Source organism: Zingiber officinale, chromosome 10B (assembly GCF_018446385.1).
Source record: "Zingiber officinale cultivar Zhangliang chromosome 10B, Zo_v1.1, whole genome shotgun sequence".
In the NCBI taxonomy this organism is placed as follows: domain Eukaryota; kingdom Viridiplantae; phylum Streptophyta; class Magnoliopsida; order Zingiberales; family Zingiberaceae; genus Zingiber; species Zingiber officinale.
In genome coordinates, this window is record NC_056005.1 from 37,576,389 (window position 1) to 37,599,593 (window position 23,205).

A 23,205-nucleotide genomic window follows, 5' to 3' on the forward strand; every position below is an offset into this window, starting at 1 on the left:
AAGACCTTCTAGATTAATTCCGCATGTAGTTATGTTTTCTTTCGAATCATCTATGTAGTTTTATTTGAAGTAAGGGACCATTATGGAAGTATGAGAAGTGACGCCGCAGGTTATGCATTATATATATGTTAAAAAAAAAAAACTTGGGTCGTTACACCCCTAGTCCAGCTGAGTTCTATTAATCGAGTTCAACCAAGCGCAAGTAGACATGGGTCAGCATGATCTCTTTCCCACTCTCCCATATTCTCTTCCCTATCTCTCTATGATCTCCAGGCCACCTCGTACTTATAAAATACAAGATATATGCTCCACGAAAAAAAAGGGTCGATAATTCACACTTCTTTTTACTTTTGTCCTTGTATTATATTATTGAAATATCATGATGACTTAGGCATCAGAGTAATTTCAATAGAAACTCCCGACGATTTGTTAGATGTTTATTGCTCTCCATAGCTTCAAGACCATCACTCTGGATTGTGGGATGGATTTCTATCATTGCGTCACTATAATACGATGTCCTCATCTCATCCCTTGATCTTAGACTGGATCAGTTATAAATTTTGTTAGACATAAATTTGGTTGATGAGATCTAAAACATAAATTCAAATGTTTACAATATGATTTTATGATAATCATAGAAATATTCATTGAGTTCTACTTGTGAGCTTCACTGCTCCTTGCCGATAATATTTAAATATTTCTTACCTGCAAACAATATATAATCACATGACAAAAGGTGACTGATTCACTCCAAATATTTTTCCCACATGAAGTTGAAAGGAATTCAATCTCTACTCTCATATGACAAGCACTATAGCATCTAAGCACCAACTCGACTATACCCATGGATACGAAAAATACATAATCATGTTTTACTAACACATTTAATAGCTCTTACTTCCATAAGAATCAATACACATCTTCAATTATTTTTCTAACTAATTGGAAAGGTTTCTCCAACTGCATGAATGGAAGAAGCCCTGTAGCAACACCAAGTTATTATCTTAAGTAATTTACCCAAATTGATATCATACAGCAAAGGAGATCTTCTCCTTGTAAACGATATTAGATAATAGCAAAATACACACAGTGTATCCATACTTTCTTATAGTTTATCAGGTTCTCCATTATTGTCATTCAAAGCAGACGCTGCCAATGCATCTAAGAACCACACTAATTTCCCATTGTCTGGACGAATCAGCCTAGCAGGTAATGAACAGGCATCAAATTTCCCATCATCGGTGAGAATGGAAAGCTGTACTGCCATAGCATTCTCCTCGCCGATGGCAACTATAGCAACATTAGAGGCAGAATTGATGACAGGGAGCGCAAAGGTAATCCTCTCAGGCGGAGGCTCAGGAGAGTCAGTGATATAAGTGACCCACTCCTCTCTTAGTTCAAGTGTTGGGTGATGAGGGAATAGTGAAGCAACATGTCCATCTGGTCCCAGCCCGAGAAGGATAAGGTCGAACTTAGGACAGTCATTGCTTTCAGAAACACCTATAGTTCGGACCTTCACTAGCTGTCGAATGGTAAATTCATATTCTCTTGCTGCATCCTCCACTGTTGCATTGTCATTAATGGAGAAAATATGATTGCTGAGAATGGACACCTAAAAATTTGAATGGCACAAACATGAGCTTTTCATAAATGAACTAGAAATGTCAAGAAGCGAGAAACCTAGAAACATGTCGTCATAAAGAATCTAAACTTTGAAATACAAATGTACAATGTCATACGACTATTAAATAGTTGATTAGTTCGGAGCTTCTCAAGCTCATAGAAAAGGGACTATGTTTATTTTCTAATACTTCTGCATATGTGAGTGGGTATATTTCACTTGATTGCCCGAACCACAACACATGAATTGATGAGATTTCTTTTAGACATAACAAGATTTATACTCTGAACCAAGATGTCATGTAAATGTAAAGATGATTGGATTACTACTTATCAAAATCTCAAGCTGTTAGGAAATTCACCAATTTACATATTTCTTTTCTAATAGCAACAAACACTTAGCACTGGCAGTCAACTCAAAGAATATGGAAAGGACTGGCTTACAAGATATTAATGAAAACATGCCTAACTGTCAAATTCAAAAACATATTTAGATGAGGAAAAATAACTATTCATGTAGATCAAGAAAAGTATTTAAGCCTCCTTTGATATTTTTTAAAAGAAAACCTACTATTGGCTTTCCTTCAATACTTAGGCTCAAAAGAAACTTTTCATATTACAACTATGCCTTTTGAATCAGGGTGCTGCTGCATAGTTAGAAAATAACATATCAAAAAAATAATAATAATAAATAGCAAAATAGGCATAGTAATTTAGTGCACTCAAGATTGATAATTCCATTATACTAATGAAGTACTCCTCTACTGAAGGTCGAATGAAACAAAAGGCATGTAGCTAATATAATGACTAAGGACTGAGAAATATCTCTTACAATAAAAAGGATATGTTGAGAAGTACAAGCAGAAGTAAATATCATCTGCCCATTTTCAAGAAACAGGAGCCGTGTGTGAATGAGAAAGTTATATAAACAATGATGAAATGCAACACAATCTCGAAGACACTTGAAGGTAACTTTTCAAGAACTCGCAATACAAAGGATTTAAAGAAATAAGCCAGATTTTTCACAAGTGAATAGTTCCATGATCCCTACGAACAGACAACATCTTCTAGTTCATCAAGAAATGAGGATCTAAAATGACTACCAACCTTTGAAAGAAATACATCCTTGGTTAACTTATAATTGCTGTCGACATGATTCTTTGCAACAGCACGTTCATCAGCCCAAAATACATACCATTTTGTCCAATCGACAGTCTTCTTATAAGGAGCTTCAGAAAGTTTCCTGCATCCACAGTAAGTCCTCTCTGAAATACTCGGCATACCTCAATGGTGATACCCACAAACTCAGCAGAAAAAAAGCAATAAACCAACATTTGGAAAGGTATTCAAAGAGATTACTCCAACAATCTTATCAGAGACCGGCCAGATAAAGCAACGGTGAAGCATCCTCTATCGTTAACGGAACTTTCAGAGAGTTGGGATATATACTCCGCCAAATCCGTGGTGAGCTCGTACTTATCCTCAAAGACTCTCAAATCTCTCCTGGTCTCTGGTTCACCACAGTTAGCCATTCTTGCAACCTAAACCTAATGAAGTAACTAGATAGGAGATTTCTTTGAATCAAAGGAACGCTAATGAGTGCAAAACCAGTTGATGCGTTTAGTAACGTTAGGGATTTGAGGAGTGGCAAAGGTTGCCTTTTTACGGTAAAATTAAGCTGAGGAGGCGGAAGGGATACATCGGTGTGGCAATGGACAGAATCAGACGAACGAACAGCGGAAGCCGAAGAGGAACACGGCGCCGGCAATGGAGAAGGAAGAGGAAGAGGAAGAGGAGCCTCGCAGGTTAACGAGGAAGGGGAAGAATGCCCCCGGTTAAAAAGACGTAAATAATAATAATAATAATATAAATATTGGTAATTATTTGGGTATATGATCTTTTTTTAATGTTAAATAAATACAAAGGGACAAAAGACTTTTCTTTTCTATAACTAAAAGGTAGTTTTCAACATGTTACTTAATAAAGTATTTAAAATATTTCCTTAACTAAAATATTCTCTTTGTTTTTATTTCACAAAATAGTAATAGAAATAATACTCGTGTAAAAATGAGTTAACTATTTCATTAGACTATACCTTTTACCACCGTGGTTAACTATTTCATTATTAAAATTTATGTTGTTGATTAAGGGTAAAACAAATAGAGCTTGATGCCTCTGGTGACAGTTTCAAGATTTTGAAGTTTCAGGGGTGTTTTGAGAAAGAAAGCAACTTCTAGTTTTGTACGGGAAAACTTCAAATCACTATTCCCAAATTCTATTTTTTTCAAAAATACTCCTTTATATAATACAAATTGTCAGACTACCTCTCATTTATATAATAACATGTGTTGGGTAAAGTGATACAATTGTCTTAGAATTTTGACAACAAATCTGAAATTATAGAGAACTTGGAATAAAAATGCAACTGATAAATGAGTCGAGTTTAACTATAGAACAATATTTCTGATTTCCTAATCTCTTTTCATTCCTTCACCCACCACCACCAGCGAAATGAAATCATGATCTCATCAAGATGACTGGTGGGTGAAGGAATGAAAAGAAAAGTCTAGTGGAGGCAGTGGGCACTTATCAGACGACCTACCAACTTGGGGCTCGAGAATCAAACCTAAAGATGGATAATGGACACTGGAGCCCAGTTCTTGTGGTGCAAGTTAACGTGAAGCACTTTTGGCGATTGCTCTGCATTGATGGAGCAGGCCAATAAGACCTCGACCTAACAAAGTGCAGGCAAAAGAGAGAGTCCATGCAAAAATGTTGACCTAAAATCAAGAGCTTCAAGAAAAAAACTGACACAAGTTGGTCATGGATTATGATAGATGCTGGTCATCAGGTCAAGTACTAGGTTTCTCAGCAGTTAATCACGGCGTTGCCTCTATGAAACTATGCTTATATAATTGTTGTCGAGTCGATGGTCTCTTTACAGGTGGCTCGTGTACTCGTCACTGACATTAAGATTGAGGTGATGTTAGTGGCCGTTGTCTGCACATGGCTACATGGAAACGATGTGCAGGAAATGAAGAGCATCCACTGATCGAGAAGCTTTCTTGCTCATTGATCATGCATGAGAATTAAAGATTGTTGATCGGGAATCCGACAGTTGTTAGGTATATATTGACTTTTCATTATTACTGTCCAATTAAACAACCGTGTGAGCAATTAATTAACTATGAGAAAGGTAGGATTTTAAATGGTTTATAATAATTTGGTCTCTTAAATAAAAGTTGGAACAAGATGCCGGATAATTTGGTCTCTTAACTAAAAACAATATGCCGGATAGTTTTGAACATCAAATCTGCTAATAAAATTGACGAAAGAAAGAAAGAAATCTGCTGAACAATGAATCTATTTAGCAATTGGTAAAGTAGGCAAACAAAGTGGATGTTGGTAGTTTTTCAAATGCGGTTTAGACTCTTAGGCTGCATTTGGTAGGGTGTAATCTGTTTTGTAATGTAATCCATATTATATTACAAAGCTGATTATTTTGTTTGGTTCATTTTTAACTTGTAATGTAATATAATCTGGATTACAAAATATAATGAAGTTTTGTAATCTGCATTACAAAACAAACACATTGTAATCCGATTACATTACGAGGTCACCTTTTAACAAAAATTTGAATGTTAAATATACCCCTACTCTATCTCCGCCCAACTTCGCCTGGTGCCACTGCCGCTGCCGGCCATTGTCGCGGTCGCGGGTGGCGGCTATCGGCGGAGGAGGCCAACAGCGACGACCGTTGGTTGCCGCAAGCTCCGGCAGAGGTACGGCAGCCATCAATAGAGGTTGCAGGATATTTTTATCATTTTATAATAATACGAATTACATTCTTTATAAAAAATAATGGACACCAAACAAAAGAATGTAATCATCCTTGTAATCAAAGATTACATACATTACATTACCAAACGTAGTAATGTAATCAAGATTACATTACATTACATTACAAATTTAATTACATTATAAGTAAGATTACATTACACCCAACTAAACGTAGCCTTAAATGGGTTGCAAGCTGTATTTGCTTGAATAGGATTAATTTCTTGAATAGGATTAAATGGGTTGCATTAATTATTGGTTGCTTTGTTTTTTATAATTCAGGTGTTCAAATTTTGTCCAACTAATTCTAGCCGTAGATAGTCTTCTACCCTAGTTGATTACATAAATTTGGACCACAATTAATACACACTCAGAAGTCAACTTCCATTGTATTAGTCTCATTTGTGATTCAAACTCTAATTCTCTTATTGCTTCTTTGAATGTTTTACCAATGCACCACATGAGTGCATATTTATTGGTTGTTTCATTACCAGTGCTACAAAGCAAAAATTTAAGAAATATTAGTTTAGTGAATTTTAGGAATAAACATTCAAAAGAGATTAGATTTGAGTCATCTATCAACATTTATAATATGCCACATAGATTAACACCTAATATTGCAAATTTAATGGAATTATTTAACAACTAACAATCTTCATCTCATCCATGAAAAATCATTCCAATCATAACAAAAAAAAGCCTATAGATTACCATTGATATTGACTAGCACAACACCCTCCAATAGGAGACTTGTTAACATCAATTTACTAATTTGTATATTAGTAATGAAGCAAATATACAAATTAGTAAATTGATGTTAACTCCTAAGAAGAAAAGAAATCATGACAATGCTTGAAATATATTTTTTGCATTAGAATTCATTATATAATTTCCAAAACACAAAAGACACCATATTTAATCCATGAATAATGATGTTAGGACTTTACTTCAAGAAAATTGGGACATATATTACACATGCTTCGAGCGTACATTCTTTCAGAAGAAACAAAAAGAATGCAAAGTAACAAAGTTTGATCAGAGAAAGAACGAAACTGATGAAAATTAGATATAAAACACAGAACATTAGCATACAGACATCTTTTCTATCTCTTCCAGTAGGTATTTTGATTCAGCCAAGCAATCCATTGGAGCTTGAGCTCTAACCGTTATCCTCTGCCTCTTCTCGTGCATGTACTCAGCATGCACCACACTAACCCGGAACAGGTGCGGAACCCATGTTGCTTCCTTCAGTTTGAGTTGATACTTTTCATCTCCCTCCTGCAATAGTTTTACATTCATAGACCAAAAAATAATGTTACAAGTTTAAGGCAGAGTAGAAAATAGTAGAATGAGGATTTTTTAGGTGTTAATTTCTTACCTCAGTTTTTATTCTATTGAGCTCATCGGCAGAGCATCCAAGTATTTTCTCAGCTTGCTCATTGAAAACTGAAAGCCAGGCTTCACCTGAAGGATCTGTGACCTTAACCACCATTATGTATCTGAAAAGCAAAAAATCTGAAAGTTTAATTATTCCAGATAATTAAAGAAACTGAGTAGTGCATTTACACTTCATTTACTTTGTTTACCTTAAAGAGCTTTCCTCATCATTCTTCTGACATGATTCACACCAGTATCCCGAACCAACAGCTTCAATAACTTTCTTGTTGCAAGTAGGGCATGCTCGGTACCACATTGTCTGGTCAGGCTTAATGAAGCTTACGTAGACATTTATGCTGAAGAAGGCAGGCTGTTCACAAAGTAGGATATAAGAACTAGAAAACACTACAATATCGCGCTATCTTTTTGTGTCAATGCATAAATTTATACCTTATCTTGACCTAGACTTTGGTTCTCAGTTATATGAGTAAGGAAAACTCTATCAGTATGCATTGACCTCAATCCATTTTTGGTGGAAGAGACCAAGCTTGATCCAACAGATGCCATTGGAGTTCCTTTTCCTTTTGAATCATACCTGCAAGGTAATAGGAAGGAAAACATATTAGAATAGTTGAAAATGGGTAAGAAATTTGTTAAAGGTGTTTTGACAGTTGCCAATCTCACCAAGACTTCAACTTCTTTGATTCAGGAAAATCTGGGTTTATTATCATTGTGCTTTTACTTAAAGTTGACAAAGATATACCTACAAGATGAACAAAAAAATATCCATCAGTAACATGCAGACATGCTTTAAGACGATTCCTATGGAAAATTGGTGGTGAACATTTTATACCACCTTGAAAATCTCCTACTCGAAGGCATTTTATGGCTACAACTGGTGAGGTATGAACCATATCTAGCAAGTCCTGCCCAACATCTGTGGCAAGTTCATTCCACAAGGAGACAGTAACGGTTTTGTTCCTGTAGCATAAACAATTACAAATTAAATCACATAGTTAATCTATGTTTAATCATTGAAACAGAGAAGATCAATTTATGCATAGTGATAATCCCCCCTCCCTTCAAAAAAAAGTGTCCAAAACAGCTTACGAATCATCTGCAATAGTAAGATCTCGCTTTGGAATCATTTCATTGTTGCTTTTCCTCCGGATACTCAAAGTTGATGAAACATTCTGAACAACACCTATCAAATCTGCACACCAAATAGAAAAATTATGGAGGAAAGCTTCAAAATTCTATTAATTTGAATCCAAATTAGTAAGAATGGTCTTTACCTATGAGCTCCCTCCCATTCACATACGACCCTAATTGATCAATCTTGACAAAATTATACTTGATTTCAGGGACAAAAACTTCCCCTTCTGCCTCTTCAACAATGGAGTTCTCATTTAGATTCATCTCATAATCATTTTTTACAGTTGTGAACTGCCTGTTTGCAACTCTGAGATACCCTTTTGATATGAAATATACTTTTCCCAACTCAAACCTAGGATAAAACTTAGTTGCAGCTTCATTAAACATTGTAGCTTGAATTTGAGTGCCCTGATCAGAAGTTAGCAAAGCTAATCAGCAGGATTACATCTTGTCAGAAATCAAGGGTAGGAGGACAAGTTGATACAATTAGATAAAGGAACACTTACATCTTCATCTGTCAATTCTACATTAAAAACCTGGCCTTCTCCTTTTGCATTCCTGTATGATCTCAAACTCCCTTTATTTGTGAGTCGAACCTTTATGGTCCAATTTCCTAGATAAGGATTCAAGGAAGCTAGAGAATGGACTCTTCTTGATATAGCAAGACGAGCAGCAGGAGCAACACTGCAGAACATAGCAATTATTATTTTAAGGAAAACAAAATAAATTAGAAAAGGAGAAACAGAATGAAGACATACAATAATCAGCAGGCCCTTCGCATATAAAATACCCATAATATGACTGAAACTGGAATTGCATAATTGAATTGATGGCAAATACAAGAAAGGCCACTTACTTTCCATGCTGTTCGTGCACAATCTGGGCAGCAGATTTTGACACCATAGGTTGCTTAGATTTTAATGGTACCATAGGTGCCTCTATTTTCACAGCATTGTTAACAAATTCCTCTTGCTTAGATTCTAAACTCATATCAGGCTTTTCTTTCTTTACATCATTTTGAATTTCCAATTCAAGAGAAGGAGAAACTACTTCACACCTTGTCACTATCAAAGCCCTGAAAGAAGATGAATCAGTGTAAATGCTTTGGCATCAGAGCAAACGAAGATTCAAAGAGTCAAAGTCATGATCACTATGCATTTACTTTTCAGACTGATTAGGAATGGGGTTGCAAGTATAATCCAGAATACGGATTAGACCTAGGTTTTGTAATTTTCCAGATTGAATTTCTGTAGACAAATAAGTTGGAAGCATCCCTTTAAGCTTCATCTCCCCATCACTGGCCTTAAACCTGTTATCAAATATAACATCAACTTCTAAAATTAACACTTTTCTCAAGTCAAATATAAGAATATCAGCAGTAGATTCAGCAAGCTATATGCTCTATTAAAATTTATCATAATACTATAATCAAATAAAATTCAAAAATGCATTAAAAAGAACAAAGAGTAGCATGCAGTTGTCCATTCTGCATAATGCAATATAAAAACAGGAGGAAAAAATTGGCCAAAGGCATGAAGCTTTACCAACAAAACAATTTTTAAACGCATGCCATATTTTCAGCATAGTCCATTGCACATAAGATTTTTGTAATCTTTTCCATCGTTTACCAGAACTATTTTGCCTTTAACTTTCTTTTTTTCTTTTTGCGGTTAACTCATCTTGCGAATCCCATATATTTTTCTGTAAGTCGTAACCTCCTTATCTCCCAAGCTTTTAATTTCCATTTTTATTTCACAATCTATGTTTCCTTACTTCTAACCCAAACACTGCAGATATGGTAGACTTTTCCAGCTAACTCCCTCGGGAACCAGATATTATAATTTGTAAGTTTAAAAAAAAAAAATCAAATTTGGCTTCTCCGTAAGAAGTTCAAGCGCAAAATATAACAATTCTATCTAACAATCATGTGACCTTTATGCTTCATTCCGGAATTCTAGACAACAACTTGGAGGACTTCATTAATGTAAAGAAACTTTGCGTGCATAATACAAAACATTCTCGATCAAGAATACATGGGCAGCTAGACTATCAAACTTCACCTTAAGCTTTTGTAGTGCATAAAGTATAACTCTTTGAGAAATCAAAACCTTAGGCTAAATTATTATAGTCCTAAAGATGTAGGTTGATAAACAAGTTAAATCCTGCTTCGCAGATCTAATCAATATTATGCATAATTAAACTAATGACTCCTAGCATACAACTCGACGAAAAAATGATAGGAAAAAAAAAACTAAGGCGAAGAAGAAGATATATGACTAAATGCCAAGAGAGAAAGATGGTTACGTGAAACGTGTGCTGCTGCTGCCGATGGGCTTCAGATCGACGACCTGAACGATGATCTCCGGCAAGTCGGTAGGCGAGTCGGGAGAAGGATTGGAGAGGAGCATCGATATGGCTCCTGAGGTCACAGATCTGGCCATTCCTAGAAAGATCTGACGCCTGAAGAGAAGATAGCAGAGAAGGAGGAGGGTAGGAAGCGAGGAGGGGGAACAATGTGAAACACTCTGTAAACTTTTTTTATTGAGCGACGGAAAGTGGCGGGAATGTATTTCCATGGCGCGTTTACTGATAAGATCTCTGAATATTTCAAAACTTTCTGATGGCAAACTCTTAATTTGGCGCCAATTAACGTCAAATTTTATTGGACCTCCAACATAAAGTAAGAGGCCCATATAGATTGACGGGTAAAATTTATTTTGATATTTCAACTCAATTATAAAATTATGATTTAATTTATTTTAATTTAGTGTTCGCATCATTTTCTGATAACATTTTCAAGAAAAATGTGAAATTATCAACCCACCCTTTCACTATACTTCATTCAAACAAAATAACCCCGGGGTTATGGTGCAGCGATAGAGTATTCAGGTTATCATTCAAGTATCTGCGGTTCAAGTCCCAATTATAATGAATTTGTAGAAATTTTTCCTCTAAATGAGACACGCAACTAAAAGATGCTGGGATCCTGGACTGTCCGCTGCGAGCGCTTCCCGATGAAAAATTTTCATAAGACCATAGGTCATCCTAGACTCGACGTTATCCAACTTGATTAATCATTTTTTTCATTCAAACACATTAAAAAAAAAACCCTAACATATGATTGTTGAAGTAAAACAGTACCTAAGTTATGAAAAAAAAATATATAAAATAATCTCTATTTTATACAATTATGTTTTTTAAAAAAAATAATTTTTTTACAATTTTCCTAAAAATATATACAAATATATAAAAGAATATAATTTTCCAATGATACATGAAAGATAAGTCTTAACATATATAAACTAGAACTTCCTTCGCTGATTATTAATATAGTTAAAGGACCACTTTCCTATGTATTGATATGAGTTCAAAGTGTCGTATTACTAGTGTATCAAATTATAATTAACGTTCTCGAATTCTCTTTACATTAAAGTAGTATAGATATGACTTAGATCTTCTCTTACAAGGAATGTTATGATAGGTTAATAAACTTAGGATCCAATTGTTATTGCTTTAGATTTTTGAAGTTAAATGGAGGGTTTAGATTTAGAATTCTAAGACTATGAAATGAAACAACAATGCATGTAATAAAATCTCACCCTAATAAATAAAAGACAATGTTGATAAACGAAATCTAGTCTAACCTAAACTACAATAGCAATAAAATGAAAAGCAACATAAAGTGAGCATTAAAGAAATAGAGCATCAATGAAACCAAACATAATCTAACCTAATTGCATCAAAACAAAAGATATAACCATAAGAGAACATAAAGCAATCAAACTAACAAAATATTGCAAGAATCTAAGCTAAAGAAAATACAAAACTAAAATCTATCTAATAGAAGAAACAACTTATCAAATACACTGTAGGCATGAATCAAATAGCAAAGTGTGTGTGCAATCTAAATATGAGAGTTCAAGTTCAATACAAGCATTAACACGCTATTGATTAATTACACATAAGAAACAACCCAACAAGAAGAAACAACCACATATAAAGAAGTCAACCAAGTGCGTGCGAATGAATGAGCTTCTCCCTCAATCGTCAGATGGATAACAACGGTTGTGGAGGAGATCGGACCTTCCTTTTCTAATCCAAAAAACACAAAACTCAACGACGCACATAAAATCAACTCACCTCTTCTGCCGTCCCGGCAGCCATGTAGCAAAAATACATCCAAATAAAACTCATCGACAATAAAACAAAACCATATAGTATCCAAGTGTCAAACCAGAACAAGTCTACAACATCATTTAGATATCATCATAAGAATACCAAAAGACCGAAACAACACATCCTCGCGACCTGCAAGGGACTAGCGACTGGAACTCCTCCGGACAGCCTCAACCTGAAAATAGTAAAATCCACAGGGTGAGTCAACTCCTCAACAGGTAATATTGACATGTATAGTAAGAAAATAACAACTAGTACTAATCATGCGTATAGTATCCTGATATAAGAATGATAAATGCAACTGAAATAAATAGGAGAAAACTGTACTAACCAAGACCTGGTGTATGGATAATCAACCGAAAAGTATAGGAATCCTGTATGCATGTCAAACAAATGCATCCATCCAATATACAACATACAAGTGCAGCAAACACAAGCAATAAATACATCAATGCGTATGATGCCAATGACATGTCCTGGTCACCCTACTCTCCAGTCAGCCATCTCACACACAATAGTGAGACCGAGTGGGTAGGACTGTGACAACTATGCACTCTGCCGTCACTGCTCCTAATGAGTGACCGAGTGGACGGGATGCTGTCGGAGTACACCTATCCTCCTACCCCAAATCATAAGTGGGGGAGCTCAATGCTCTCATCTCCCTGAGCAAGTTCAGAGGAGGTATCCCTACCGACCACCACGCTGCGTCACACTACCCATGAGCGGATCAACGGAGCCAAACAAAGTAAACTGTCTATCGGCTACCACGCTGCGTCTCCAGACCAGCGGAGCCTAACAGAGCAGAACTATCTGTCGGCTACCACGCTGAGTCACCGGACCAGCGAAGCCTAACAGCAGAACTGTCACACACCTACCTGACATATCATTAACCCATGAGTGGTGGTGTATGCAGATCTATATAACTGACGATGTGCTCAACAATAATGGAGCCGACTATCGCACAACATGCAATCATACGAGATGGTGCATGACACTAAACATGGGAATATCTTGGTCCTGATCATATCTACCTCCATAAAATATGTACCAAAAATATACATAGATTAAATCAGAAAATCTAGGTACACATGTCAGATATGGTATCAAATAAGTTCGGTATATCCTATGGCATGGTATGTCATTACCTTTATGATCATAAGTAATCTGAAGGTATAAACATGAATGCAAACAGGAGAACAATCAAAGCATGCACAGGTAATGGATAATGGCATACCGATGCAGATATAAAACATAATCATTATTATTTGTTAAGAAATTACTATGCACATCAAATGACAAATCTAAGAGATAAGTCAAGGTACCCGCCTCTAATAAGAAAGGATCGTATCCGATCCAAATCGGACGTCGAGATACTTGTCTCGCGTCAAAGTCCTGTGTCACCAATATAAATATATTTTATTTAGCTACAATTCTTATAAATAGCTAAATAAAATCTCTAAACCTAAATTAGGGCAAAACCCTAATCACATTACCATCATACACATAAACAACTAATTATACATTAATCATTTCATTACCCTACTCCTTACCTCAATTCATCGTCGTTGATTGCTGTTGGTGAATCCACTTGCACTAAACAAATCAAGAAGGAAGGTCACTGATCGACAAAACAACCTAATTCAAGACACAACCTACTGACTCCAAAAGCAAAATTCCAAAATCCAAAAGCCCTCAGCTGAAGCAAGATTTCCACAACAAGATTTCCTCAGTCGAAGCAAGATTTCCACAGCAAAATTCCAAAAGCCCTATATCAAAAATATCATCACAACCATACCAATGTTTCCAACCCAAAGACTAAATCCAAATACTCACCCAAACACAATGCCCGAACTGTTGAGTCACTGCCGGATGTGCCTGCAGTCGGAAAACGTCGGAAACCAGTGGCCGGAACAAACTCCAAGTCCAGTGGTCGTCATAGAGGAGAGCAACAACCCTCGCCCGGCAGTGAAGAATCAGAAGGGTCTAGTGGTGGTTGTTGGCGTCGACAGCGGCGCTAGGGCACAAAAGGAAGATGGCAGCCAGCAGTGTGCAACTCGAGAGGGAAGAGGAGGAAGAGAAATCGACGTCGACTGCGGCGGTGGCCAGTGGCGATGTTCAGCAATCGGTCACGGAGGTCAGTAGAGCCATAGTGGAGGAAGGATCGGGAAGTAGCTCGACCGACGATGGCTTGCGCGTCGCCGACGCTTGGGCAGTGAAGGAGAAGAGAGGAAGAGGGCGTCGACACGATGAGGCAGAGAGGGGCTCGGGCAGGAAGAGGAGGAAGAGAGCTTGGCCGAGGGGTTTAATCGCGAGGGGGAGCAACGATTTTTGCGTCACCGGTTGGGAGAGGGCGGTTAGGGCACGCGGGTGGTTCGGCGGGGAAAGAAGAAAACGAAGAAATAAAAGAAAAAGAAAAATAAATATAAACATTTCCTCGTTAAAACGGGTAGCCCAAACAGGCTTTCCTGAGACCCAATTTTATCCCTGTAAACGAAGTCACACGATCTCCGAAAAAATCCTAGAAAATTTCTAAAAATTCTGAAAAATTCCTTTATCGTTATCCGTCATTTTTCGGTATTTTACAATAGGTAAGTGAATCTTTGATCTTCAAATATTCAATTTTCAATTCTTCACGAAGATAGTGATGAATGAATATCATTGCTTTTACATGATTTTTTAAAGATTCCGTATTTCCATCTTTTATGGTGTCTTTAAGAGCATCCAAATGAATCTCCCATCTAAAATCCAAGATCGATAATTTATTTCTCGAAATGTCAAAAGCCACTTGAAAGATTGGATATAGTGAGAATCTAATATAAAGAAAATTAAATCATTAATAATAATTATCATGCATCATATATATTTATTAGTAAATGATAAAACATGATATAATCAAAAGATGATTTTGTAACACATAATTATAAAATATTTTTGAAGGGTTACAAGTCATGTAAATAAGTAACTAACTAACAGTTAATCAAATAATAACAAATAAAGCATGAAGAAACTATATATAAATTTAATTTCTTGGCATGTGAATAATTTTGATGGAGAAAAAAATACAAACATATCTATATATTTTTTGATATTACCTATAGTTAAATTAAAAAAAAAACAGAACTCTTGTGCAGACGTATTGTGAAATTATATAAGTAATAACACATGAAAAGAAAATATTATTAACCTTTTTTCTAATAATTGAAAAAAAAAATACATACATAAACTTATAGGTATATAACCATCTTCAGACTCCCATGCACATTCATTTATTAAGGTTATAAGAGATGATGAGTTATGGAATAATGAGGGAATTTATAGTCTTGGGGATTTATGGGTATCCATATACACATGTTATTTTACAACCGTTTATCCATTTTTTTTCTTAATTATCAGAAGGAAAAAAATGGACAAAGTACTGAGTTACACTCTAGTGAACAGGAAAGAAGAAAGGCGGGTATTTATGTTCATGTGATGATCCATCTAGGATAGTAAAAAATAAATTTGGTCCGGAGAACTTACTGTTAATTAATAATTACCTCATTAATTACACTTGGAGTTTGAGTTTCTGTCCTAATGATATTTTTATGCGTATTTTCAATCTTAATCATATGCCATGTAATTAATTTCTTATCTTTTTGTTAGTTTGTTCTTTAGATGACTTATAAAAGCACAGCCAACTGTATATAAAGATGGCCTAGGAATATCTACAAAAATATACGTAAAACAAGAGAGAGAAAAAACAGTGACCACTTTACGAATGACGATGTCAGTGTTTGGAGTGGCCGCTCGGGAGGTTGTCATGTCGCTGCCTCATTGAGTAGTGTGTTGCATTATTTATTTATTTATTTTTTCTTGTTGAACAAGGAAAATAATTTGATAATAATATTAATATATATATTTTTGGCTGGGGCCAGTGTGGGCATATAAACTCTACCATGTAGCCAACAACTACTCCACTCGACAATTCTATTTCCGGTCTAACAGCCTGCCTTGTTGCTTGTTGGACAACCTTAGCTTTTAATTCGGTAAATGAACTAAGTCAAGTCAAATTTTACAATGTTTATATTTCTTTTTATATATAAAATAACTAAGTTACGTCGAGCTAAAAATTAATCAATCTATTGAAATGATTATTTAAGATTGATTTAATTACTATTATTTTTTTTTGAAATCGAGCTTGACTTGTTTAATTGGTATTGAGCTTTTAAACAAGCTTGATTCAAGCTTGGTTCAAACTCAACTCAAGCTTAACTTATTTAAACATTACCATATTTTACTATAAGAAAAAAGTTAATAAACAACACTTTAAAAATATTATTTATGTAATATTGTTAAAAGTACTGTTGTTAAAAGTCCACTTAACGACAACACTTTAAAAGTATTATCGTTGATAGCAAAGACAACGCTTTAAAAGCATTATCATTTTTTTTTTTACAAAACAACATTATTGCAACGCTTTAAAAGTGTTCTTATTTTTTTTTTTTTTGCAAAGATAATACTTTTGCAATGATTTTAAGAGCATTGTCTTTTTAAAATAAAAATTTAAAATTAAAATTAAAAAATTTCTATTTATAAAATCATTGTTTTTATATTTACAAAAATGTTATTTTTCTTTTACCATAATTTGATATATAATAGCAGTTAATCAGCTCAGCCAATTATTTCAAACTCATACCAAAACAATAGAATTCAACTTAAACAATATAATTCAGCTACAAAGTAGATATTAGTATTTACAGAAGAATACAACTATAAAGTAGAATTCAGCTACAAAGTAGAATTTAGCTAATGATTTCAAAGACTAAATACTTCTGTTTCAAAGCAGATAGTGACATTCAAATTTAAAATAAAAGAGCATAAAATAATTAGCCGGTCTCGAAGGCAACGATCTGCTTACTTCTACTAGCTACACTAAAAAAGGATTGTCAGCTTGAGACTGGGACAAAACACCTATTACTATGTATCTGCCACAGAAAATAATACTATTAATATTATGCAAAAGAAATTTTCACTTTTAAAGCTGAAAATAAGGATCACAATTCACACTATACAATAATTAGAAAATCTGGATTGAGGTACCGACGAGATATATGATAATAATAAGTTGCACAAAAATTAAAATAGTACAACATACGATAAGATGAAAGTATACCATTGAATCTCGTGAGGGCATGCCATGGCTTACGAGATATGTTTCATGCCTTGTCTAAGTAAACTAAAGCAAATATGCAATAGAAATTGAAGGTTTATTGAGCATAGGTCAAGTGAATGATCTATAGTTTTTGTATTCAAAGGATCACTAGTAACCAGATGATCATACCCTATGTTGATTGCGATCTCCATCTTATCACCTGTAAGAACCCACATCTTGAGACCAGTTTGTGCTAATTTGTCTATGCATTGAGGAACCTGTGAAAACAATTTGTGTTCGAAGGACTGAAACATACAAAGGTCAATAGAAAAAGTGGAAAATTGCAAGCTTACTCCTTTCTGTAATTTTTCTTCTATAGCAGTTGCACCAACAAGAATCAAATCCTAAATAATGTCTGAAACCCTCTCCAGTTCAGCTAGCCTATCATTATCCATAGAAGTTTTTGCTCTGAGAAACTCAATGTTCCATGCAGAATATTCAGATTCCTCAAGAAACCAGAAGGCCAGTGCCAATGTCCGTAGGCCTGTTTCCTCATATTCATTTAGATGTTTTATTGTATCTGTTTCAAACATTCTTCCATTCTTTGACAATCTATCCAAAATAATGCTGTTTGGTACAAAATAAAAATCTTTTAAAATCCACAAAATTGAGTTTGCAGGCACAATAGCGCACACTAGATGAACTTAGAACATCAGCAGATAATTGAACATGAGAGAGTACTGGCAAAGAAAATGGAATGCAAAAGAAATATTTATGTTGAATAAGAGAGTTATGTAATTGTACCTGTTAGCACCTTTCCATAAGAGAATAATCTGCCCAGTTTCATCCCGTACAATAATTGACATTCTTTTCCTTTTGCTATTAAACTTCATTAGATTCAAAATTTTGAATTCCCTGTGATAACCAAAGAAAAGCAAAGGAATTTTTTTTAATTACTTAAGCACAGATAACAGAAATACTAACAAGTTGATAACACAAAGATTAAGGTACCTTTCTATGGGATCCTCAAAAGAAGAATATTTCTACCTTATGAAAATACTTGATTGAGTCCTCTTACAGAATTCAAATCCAAATTCTCTGGCTGCAACAAGGAAAGTAGATAATTTATGGTTAAACATTGTATTCTATCCTTCCCTTTTCATCCCTTTCTATATACCACAAATTTGAAACTTTTCCTTTGGTCATAAAATCATGTTTTAGAAGTGAACATGAGATACAACAAACAAAGAAAATAGTTTTTTTTTAAAAAAAAAACAAAAGGATACAAACCTGAGGAAGATGAATGTCGTAGAAAATGGGAAAGGAAATGCCACTCATCTTCAGCAGAGTCTCATTCGGGGAAGATGAGTTCAGAGGAGATGTTCGCATAGAGGGGTTCGCCACCGGAGAGGAGTTGGACGGAGAGGGTGTGAGATGAGGAGTTGGACGGAGAGGGCGTGAGATGAGGTATGCGTGAGAGGGGTTTGGGAGGAGATCCATGACGTGTAAGAGGGGTTCAACGACGGCGCTCTGATCTTGTTCAAGAACTCAACGTTCTGGTAGATCTCTTGTGTGGAGCCGAGTTCGACGACAGCGCCGTAGGCCAGGGGAACGCATGTCATGGTGCGGAGCCCGAACATACGCGCCTGCCTTGCCTGCTCGCAGAGCGCCACCGACTCCATGCCCCTTGCCACCGTCAACCACACCGGAGATCCGATGAGGAGGGTTTGTCTGAGCATCCCACAGCCTGGAGCGAACGTTTGCATCATCAACATAAGGAAAAACCACTTGGTGTCGCTGACCTCTTCTGTTGAAAATTGGACCAACAAACAAGTAAATAAATTACTTGTCTTACACTAACAATAACAACACTACAACACCCTTTTTGTGGATCACTCACAATTCTAAGACAAAGAAGAAAAACAAAAAACTTTAACTCACAAATTGATACTTGATTGATTGAATGAAACTAAATACAAGGTAGAGTATTTATAGTACTCTTCATACAATCTGGACCGTTCAATTAAATTAAATCCTAGCCATTGAAATTCTAATTCTTATCCATGAAATGAGAAAAACACTCTTGACCACATATTTAATTTTATCTTTTACCAAGTCGTCATCTTTATCTATTAGAAAAATAAATAATTAAATAGCAAATCTTATCTTTTATTGGATAAGTTTTATCCTTTATTTGGGTTGGAGTTGATATTTAACACTCCCCCTCAACACCAACCCTTTGTACTATGCCGAGTTGATCACGAAACCTTTTGAATTTGCTGGCGCTCAAGCCTTTTGTGAACAAATCTACAACTTGATCATCTGTCCTGATTTGTCTCATCTCAATTTCTTCTTGGAGAACTTTTTCTCTGATAAAATGATAGTGCACTTCAACATGTTTAGTTCTTGCATGAAAAATCGGATTTTCCGCCAAACGAATTGCCGATTGATTGTCATAATATATTGGAACTGCATAATCAACTGGTTGATGTAGGTCATTGTTTTTGTTGGTCAGTGACTCTTTGAGAATCTTGTTTTCGTCTTCAGTGGTGCATAGTCGATCGACGAGAGCAACAGCACCCTTGCTTGATAGATCATAACAGTCCTCTAGAACCGTATCCTTTAAGTGGAAATCTTCAGCCATGGAGCTCGAAGCTCTCTTCCTTGTTTCAATGGACTCAACCTCGCTTCGCATTTTCGCTAAAGCTGTTGGTCCCGGCAGCCTCTTCCTGACCATGATACGCAATCGTTGGCACTCCGTTTCTAGCTTAGCAATCTTCTTAATGCTCCCAAGGTGTTGTCTATGAGCAGCATTTGCTGATCGATGGCTGTATTCCCTCTCCTCGTTTCTGATCTCAATCTCCTTCTGAAGCATGCATAGCTCATACTTCAGCGAAGCAATGAGTTTCTCAGATGAATCAAGTCTACTCATCTCTTCGACCACTAGAATTCTATTCAAGTTGCTAATTGCAACCACCGACTCGGTGAGCTTCTGATTTGTATCTGCTAACCTCTGTTCTAATGTGCGAATCTTCTCCTGCTCTCTCGATATCTTCAAGGAGGCATTGTTGACAATGAACTGCTGATCTTCCTTGGTCACATGAAGCTGTTGCATGCATTCTTTTAATGCTACATCTCTATCGGCTACTCTTTGTTCAGCAGTTCTCTTCTGAAGTAAAGCATCATCCAGTTGTTGCTTTAAAGAAAGGGCTTCGGCTTCGGCTTTTCGCCATCCTGCAATTGCTTCCTCCGACACTTTTGCTTGTTTTGCCAAGAGATCATCTTTAGTATTGGACTCGATGCGAACTAATGAAAGTTGATCCTTTAACTCTTCGAGGGATCTCTCTAACTCTAGAGTCCTCTCTTTCTCAATGTTATTTTCTAAAGATTTCCTCTTCCACAGCCATTGCTTGTTATCCATGATTCTTGAGTTGTCGGTTGTAACCACCATACGAGCTCCTTTGTATTGAGATAAGTTTTGCAATTTTTCTTTATCACCCGTCATATGATTTGAGCAGCCTGAATCCACGATCCAATCATTTTTGTAGTCAATCTGTTCTGACGTTGTTGTGAGAGCCAAGTCTTTTTCCTCCGTAGCCATCAAAGCTTCAGCATCCCAATCATCTTCGCTATTCTCTTTAGAATTGGAAGTAACAGTGTTGCTTTGAACGAACCTTTTCTTGGACCAACAATCTTTTGCCATGTGGCCCACCTTCCCACAATTGTAGCACTCGCCAGAAAATTTTTTACGATCACCATAATTCTTCGAGGCTCCCCCTGGACGAGAGCCTCCATTCCCATAATAGCTTTTTCCTTTGTCGCCATCCTTTTTAGATCCACCAGTGTGTCGTTTGAAGCTGCCTTTATTTTTGTTGGTGTAGAGCGCTTCTTCTTCATCTTTTAGTGAGAGTCCTCCCATTTGCTTAGCCATAGCTTCTTGACCTGCAAGTAAATTTTCAAATTCAAGAAGCGATGGTTGTGTTGGCCATCCTTGTATAGCAGCAATAAATCCTCGATATTCTGGCCTCAAACCATGAATAATTATTCTTTTTATCCTTGCTTCCCTAATAGGAGCTGATGGATCTAGCTCTGAAATTTCGCGACATATCAACTTCACCTTGTGGAAGTATTGGGCAATCGTCTTGTCACATTGCGCTATTGACAATAGCTCGTTCTCCAGAAGTTGCAATCTTGTATCATTCTTCTTTGAAAAAAGTGTAGCAAAGATATCCCACACTTCCTTTGGTGTTTTGGCATCTCGGATATGCTCCAACATTTCTTCTTCAATTGTGATCTTTAAGGCAAACATTGCTTTACCTGCCTTAATCTTCCATTTTCGCAAAATGTCATTGGCGTCTTCTGCCGGCTGCGTAGCTTCACTACCACCAACAACCTCCCAAAGATCTTGACCTTGTAGGTAAGACTCCATGCATGTTGCCCACGTGTTGTAGTTTTTGTTGTTGAGCTTCTTGATACCTCCTACTACTTGAAGGTCCCCCATCACGTCGAAAAGCTTTGATTATACCAAACAAGTTTGATTAAAAAAAACTTGTAAAGCATAAAACTCCTCACAATCTAAGATAGCTCCACCAAGAATAATCCCTGATTAACCTGGCTCTGATACCAATTGTTGAAAATTGGACCAACAAACAAGTAAATAAATTACTTGTCTTACACTAACAATAACAACACTACAACACCCTTTTTGTGGATCACTCACAATTCTAAGACAAAGAAGAAAAACAAAAAACTTTAACTCACAAATTGATACTTGATTGATTGAATGAAACTAAATACAAGGTAGAGTATTTATAGTACTCTTCATACAATCTGGACCGTTCAATTAAATTAAATCCTAGCCATTGAAATTCTAATTCTTATCCATGAAATGAGAAAAACACTCTTGACCACATATTTAATTTTATCTTTTACCAAGTCGTCATCTTTATCTATTAGAAAAATAAATAATTAAATAGCAAATCTTATCTTTTATTGGATAAGTTTTATCCTTTATTTGGGTTGGAGTTGATATTTAACATCTTCGTCCGTGGAGTCATCGACGCCGCCGCTGCCGGAGATGAGAGCGTTGAGCTCTCGGAGCACCCGCGTGTAGTGTTCTTGGTTCTCTGTGGACTCGACGCCCCTTTCACCTCCGTACTTATTTTTGTCCTTCTCGCATCCACGGTAATACCCGTCTCCCCAACTGGGGAGAATGCCTCCGGCGAAGATGGCGGCAGGGGAGGGCTGCCAGAAGATGGCGTAGGTCCATTTCCGCTAGCCCCATTGATGAGGGAGTGGAGGTGCTTCTGAAGCGTATCCGGGGTGAACTGAGGGGGCAGCACTGTAGAAGTAGTGACAGTGGAATAAGAGGAGGGGTAGGAAGAGGAAGAGGGGATAGCAAGGGGCTCCGCAGAAAGTGTGTGCAGCAAATTGTAATGCGTGATGGCGGTGGGGGAGGAGATGGAGAGGAAGGCATCCATCACGATGGTGTTGTCTTGGTTCCAAAGGTTCATGGTCTAGGATTTTTCTTACTTGATCCAACTGTTTATATCATCCTAGATTTAGAGGAGAACCCGACAATAAATAATATTTTTTAAAATTATTATTATAGACACTAAAAAAATATTATAAATAAATTTTTTCAAAAAGTGTTGTTTTGACCCACAAAAATCAATAATAAATAACGATTTTAAAAAAACATTATCTATTAGTAAATAAATAAAGAGATTGACAATATTTTTTACTAAAAGCGTTGTAAAAAAAAATGATTTTTTTTAAAAAGTGTTATCTTTTAAGTATGGTAAAATCCTAATTTTCTTGTAGTGAGCTTGACTTGTTTAGACATTACCAAACTCTAAAGTCAAACTTATTTTTTTGTGTTGGACGTTGAGGAAATAAAGGGGCGTCCC

At 36.1% G+C, this 23,205-nt stretch overlaps 3 protein-coding genes and 1 long non-coding RNA gene across 5 annotated transcripts; all 4 read right to left on the reverse strand.

The window, feature by feature from the left end:
* Window positions 1–919: 919 nt before the first annotated feature.
* Window positions 920–3,457, reverse strand: LOC122030247 (probable 6-phosphogluconolactonase 2). Its single transcript, XM_042589430.1, has 3 exons — window positions 2,980–3,457; window positions 2,728–2,863; window positions 920–1,612 (listed from the first exon to the last, which is right to left on the reverse strand). The coding sequence occupies exons 1-3, from the start codon at window positions 3,150–3,152 to the stop codon at window positions 1,106–1,108; spliced, it is 816 nt and encodes a 271-aa protein (XP_042445364.1). The 5' UTR covers window positions 3,153–3,457; the 3' UTR covers window positions 920–1,105.
* Window positions 3,458–6,371: 2,914 nt separating this feature from the next.
* LOC122029750 (replication protein A 70 kDa DNA-binding subunit B-like) lies at window positions 6,372–10,511 on the reverse strand. The gene is made up of 12 exons (XM_042588872.1): window positions 10,294–10,511; window positions 9,152–9,298; window positions 8,846–9,064; window positions 8,496–8,673; window positions 8,130–8,397; window positions 7,945–8,047; window positions 7,691–7,815; window positions 7,519–7,597; window positions 7,285–7,429; window positions 7,044–7,204; window positions 6,836–6,956; window positions 6,372–6,735 (listed from the first exon to the last, which is right to left on the reverse strand). Exons 1-12 carry the CDS (start codon window positions 10,428–10,430, stop codon window positions 6,541–6,543), a joined length of 1,878 nt encoding a protein of 625 aa, XP_042444806.1. The 5' UTR covers window positions 10,431–10,511; the 3' UTR covers window positions 6,372–6,540.
* Window positions 10,512–16,837: 6,326 nt separating this feature from the next.
* Window positions 16,838–19,240, reverse strand: LOC122030559. Of its 2 annotated transcripts, XR_006125468.1 has the most exons (6): window positions 18,587–19,240; window positions 18,308–18,398; window positions 18,101–18,211; window positions 17,650–17,923; window positions 17,486–17,574; window positions 16,838–17,129 (listed from the first exon to the last, which is right to left on the reverse strand). It is a non-coding gene; the product is annotated as an uncharacterized LOC122030559 (long non-coding RNA). The 2 variants fall into 2 exon arrangements; XR_006125467.1 differs by lacking the exon at window positions 16,838–17,129 and having other exon boundaries at window positions 17,298–17,574.
* A 242-nt stretch (window positions 19,241–19,482) lies between these two features.
* On the reverse strand, window positions 19,483–21,089 carry LOC122029088 (filament-like plant protein 7). The gene has a single exon (XM_042588045.1). It carries the CDS (start codon window positions 20,997–20,999, stop codon window positions 19,509–19,511), a length of 1,491 nt encoding a protein of 496 aa, XP_042443979.1. The 5' UTR covers window positions 21,000–21,089; the 3' UTR covers window positions 19,483–19,508.
* Between the last annotated feature and the right edge of the window lie 2,116 nt (window positions 21,090–23,205).

Bases quoted from the DNA above. Each gene is read 5' to 3' on its own strand.
- LOC122030247 (XM_042589430.1), bottom strand. From the start codon at position 3,152: ATGGCTAACTGTGGTGAACCAGAGACCAGGAGAGATTTGAGAGTCTTT. The intron at 2,864-2,979 runs GTAATCTCTTTG...CTGTGGATGCAG, and splicing joins TCTCTGATAAGATTGTTGGA to GAAACTTTCTGAAGCTCCTT. The intron at 1,613-2,727 runs GTTGGTAGTCAT...TCAAATTTTTAG, and splicing joins AGGATGTATTTCTTTCAAAG to GTGTCCATTCTCAGCAATCA.
- LOC122029088 (XM_042588045.1), bottom strand. From the start codon at position 20,999: ATGGCAAAAGATTGTTGGTCCAAGAAAAGGTTCGTTCAAAGCAACACT.
- LOC122029750 (XM_042588872.1), bottom strand. From the start codon at position 10,430: ATGGCCAGATCTGTGACCTCAGGAGCCATATCGATGCTCCTCTCCAAT. The intron at 8,674-8,845 runs GTAAGTGGCCTT...TATGTTCTGCAG, and splicing joins GTGCACGAACAGCATGGAAA to TGTTGCTCCTGCTGCTCGTC. The intron at 8,398-8,495 runs GTAAGTGTTCCT...ACTTCTGATCAG, and splicing joins TAGAATTGACAGATGAAGAT to GGCACTCAAATTCAAGCTAC.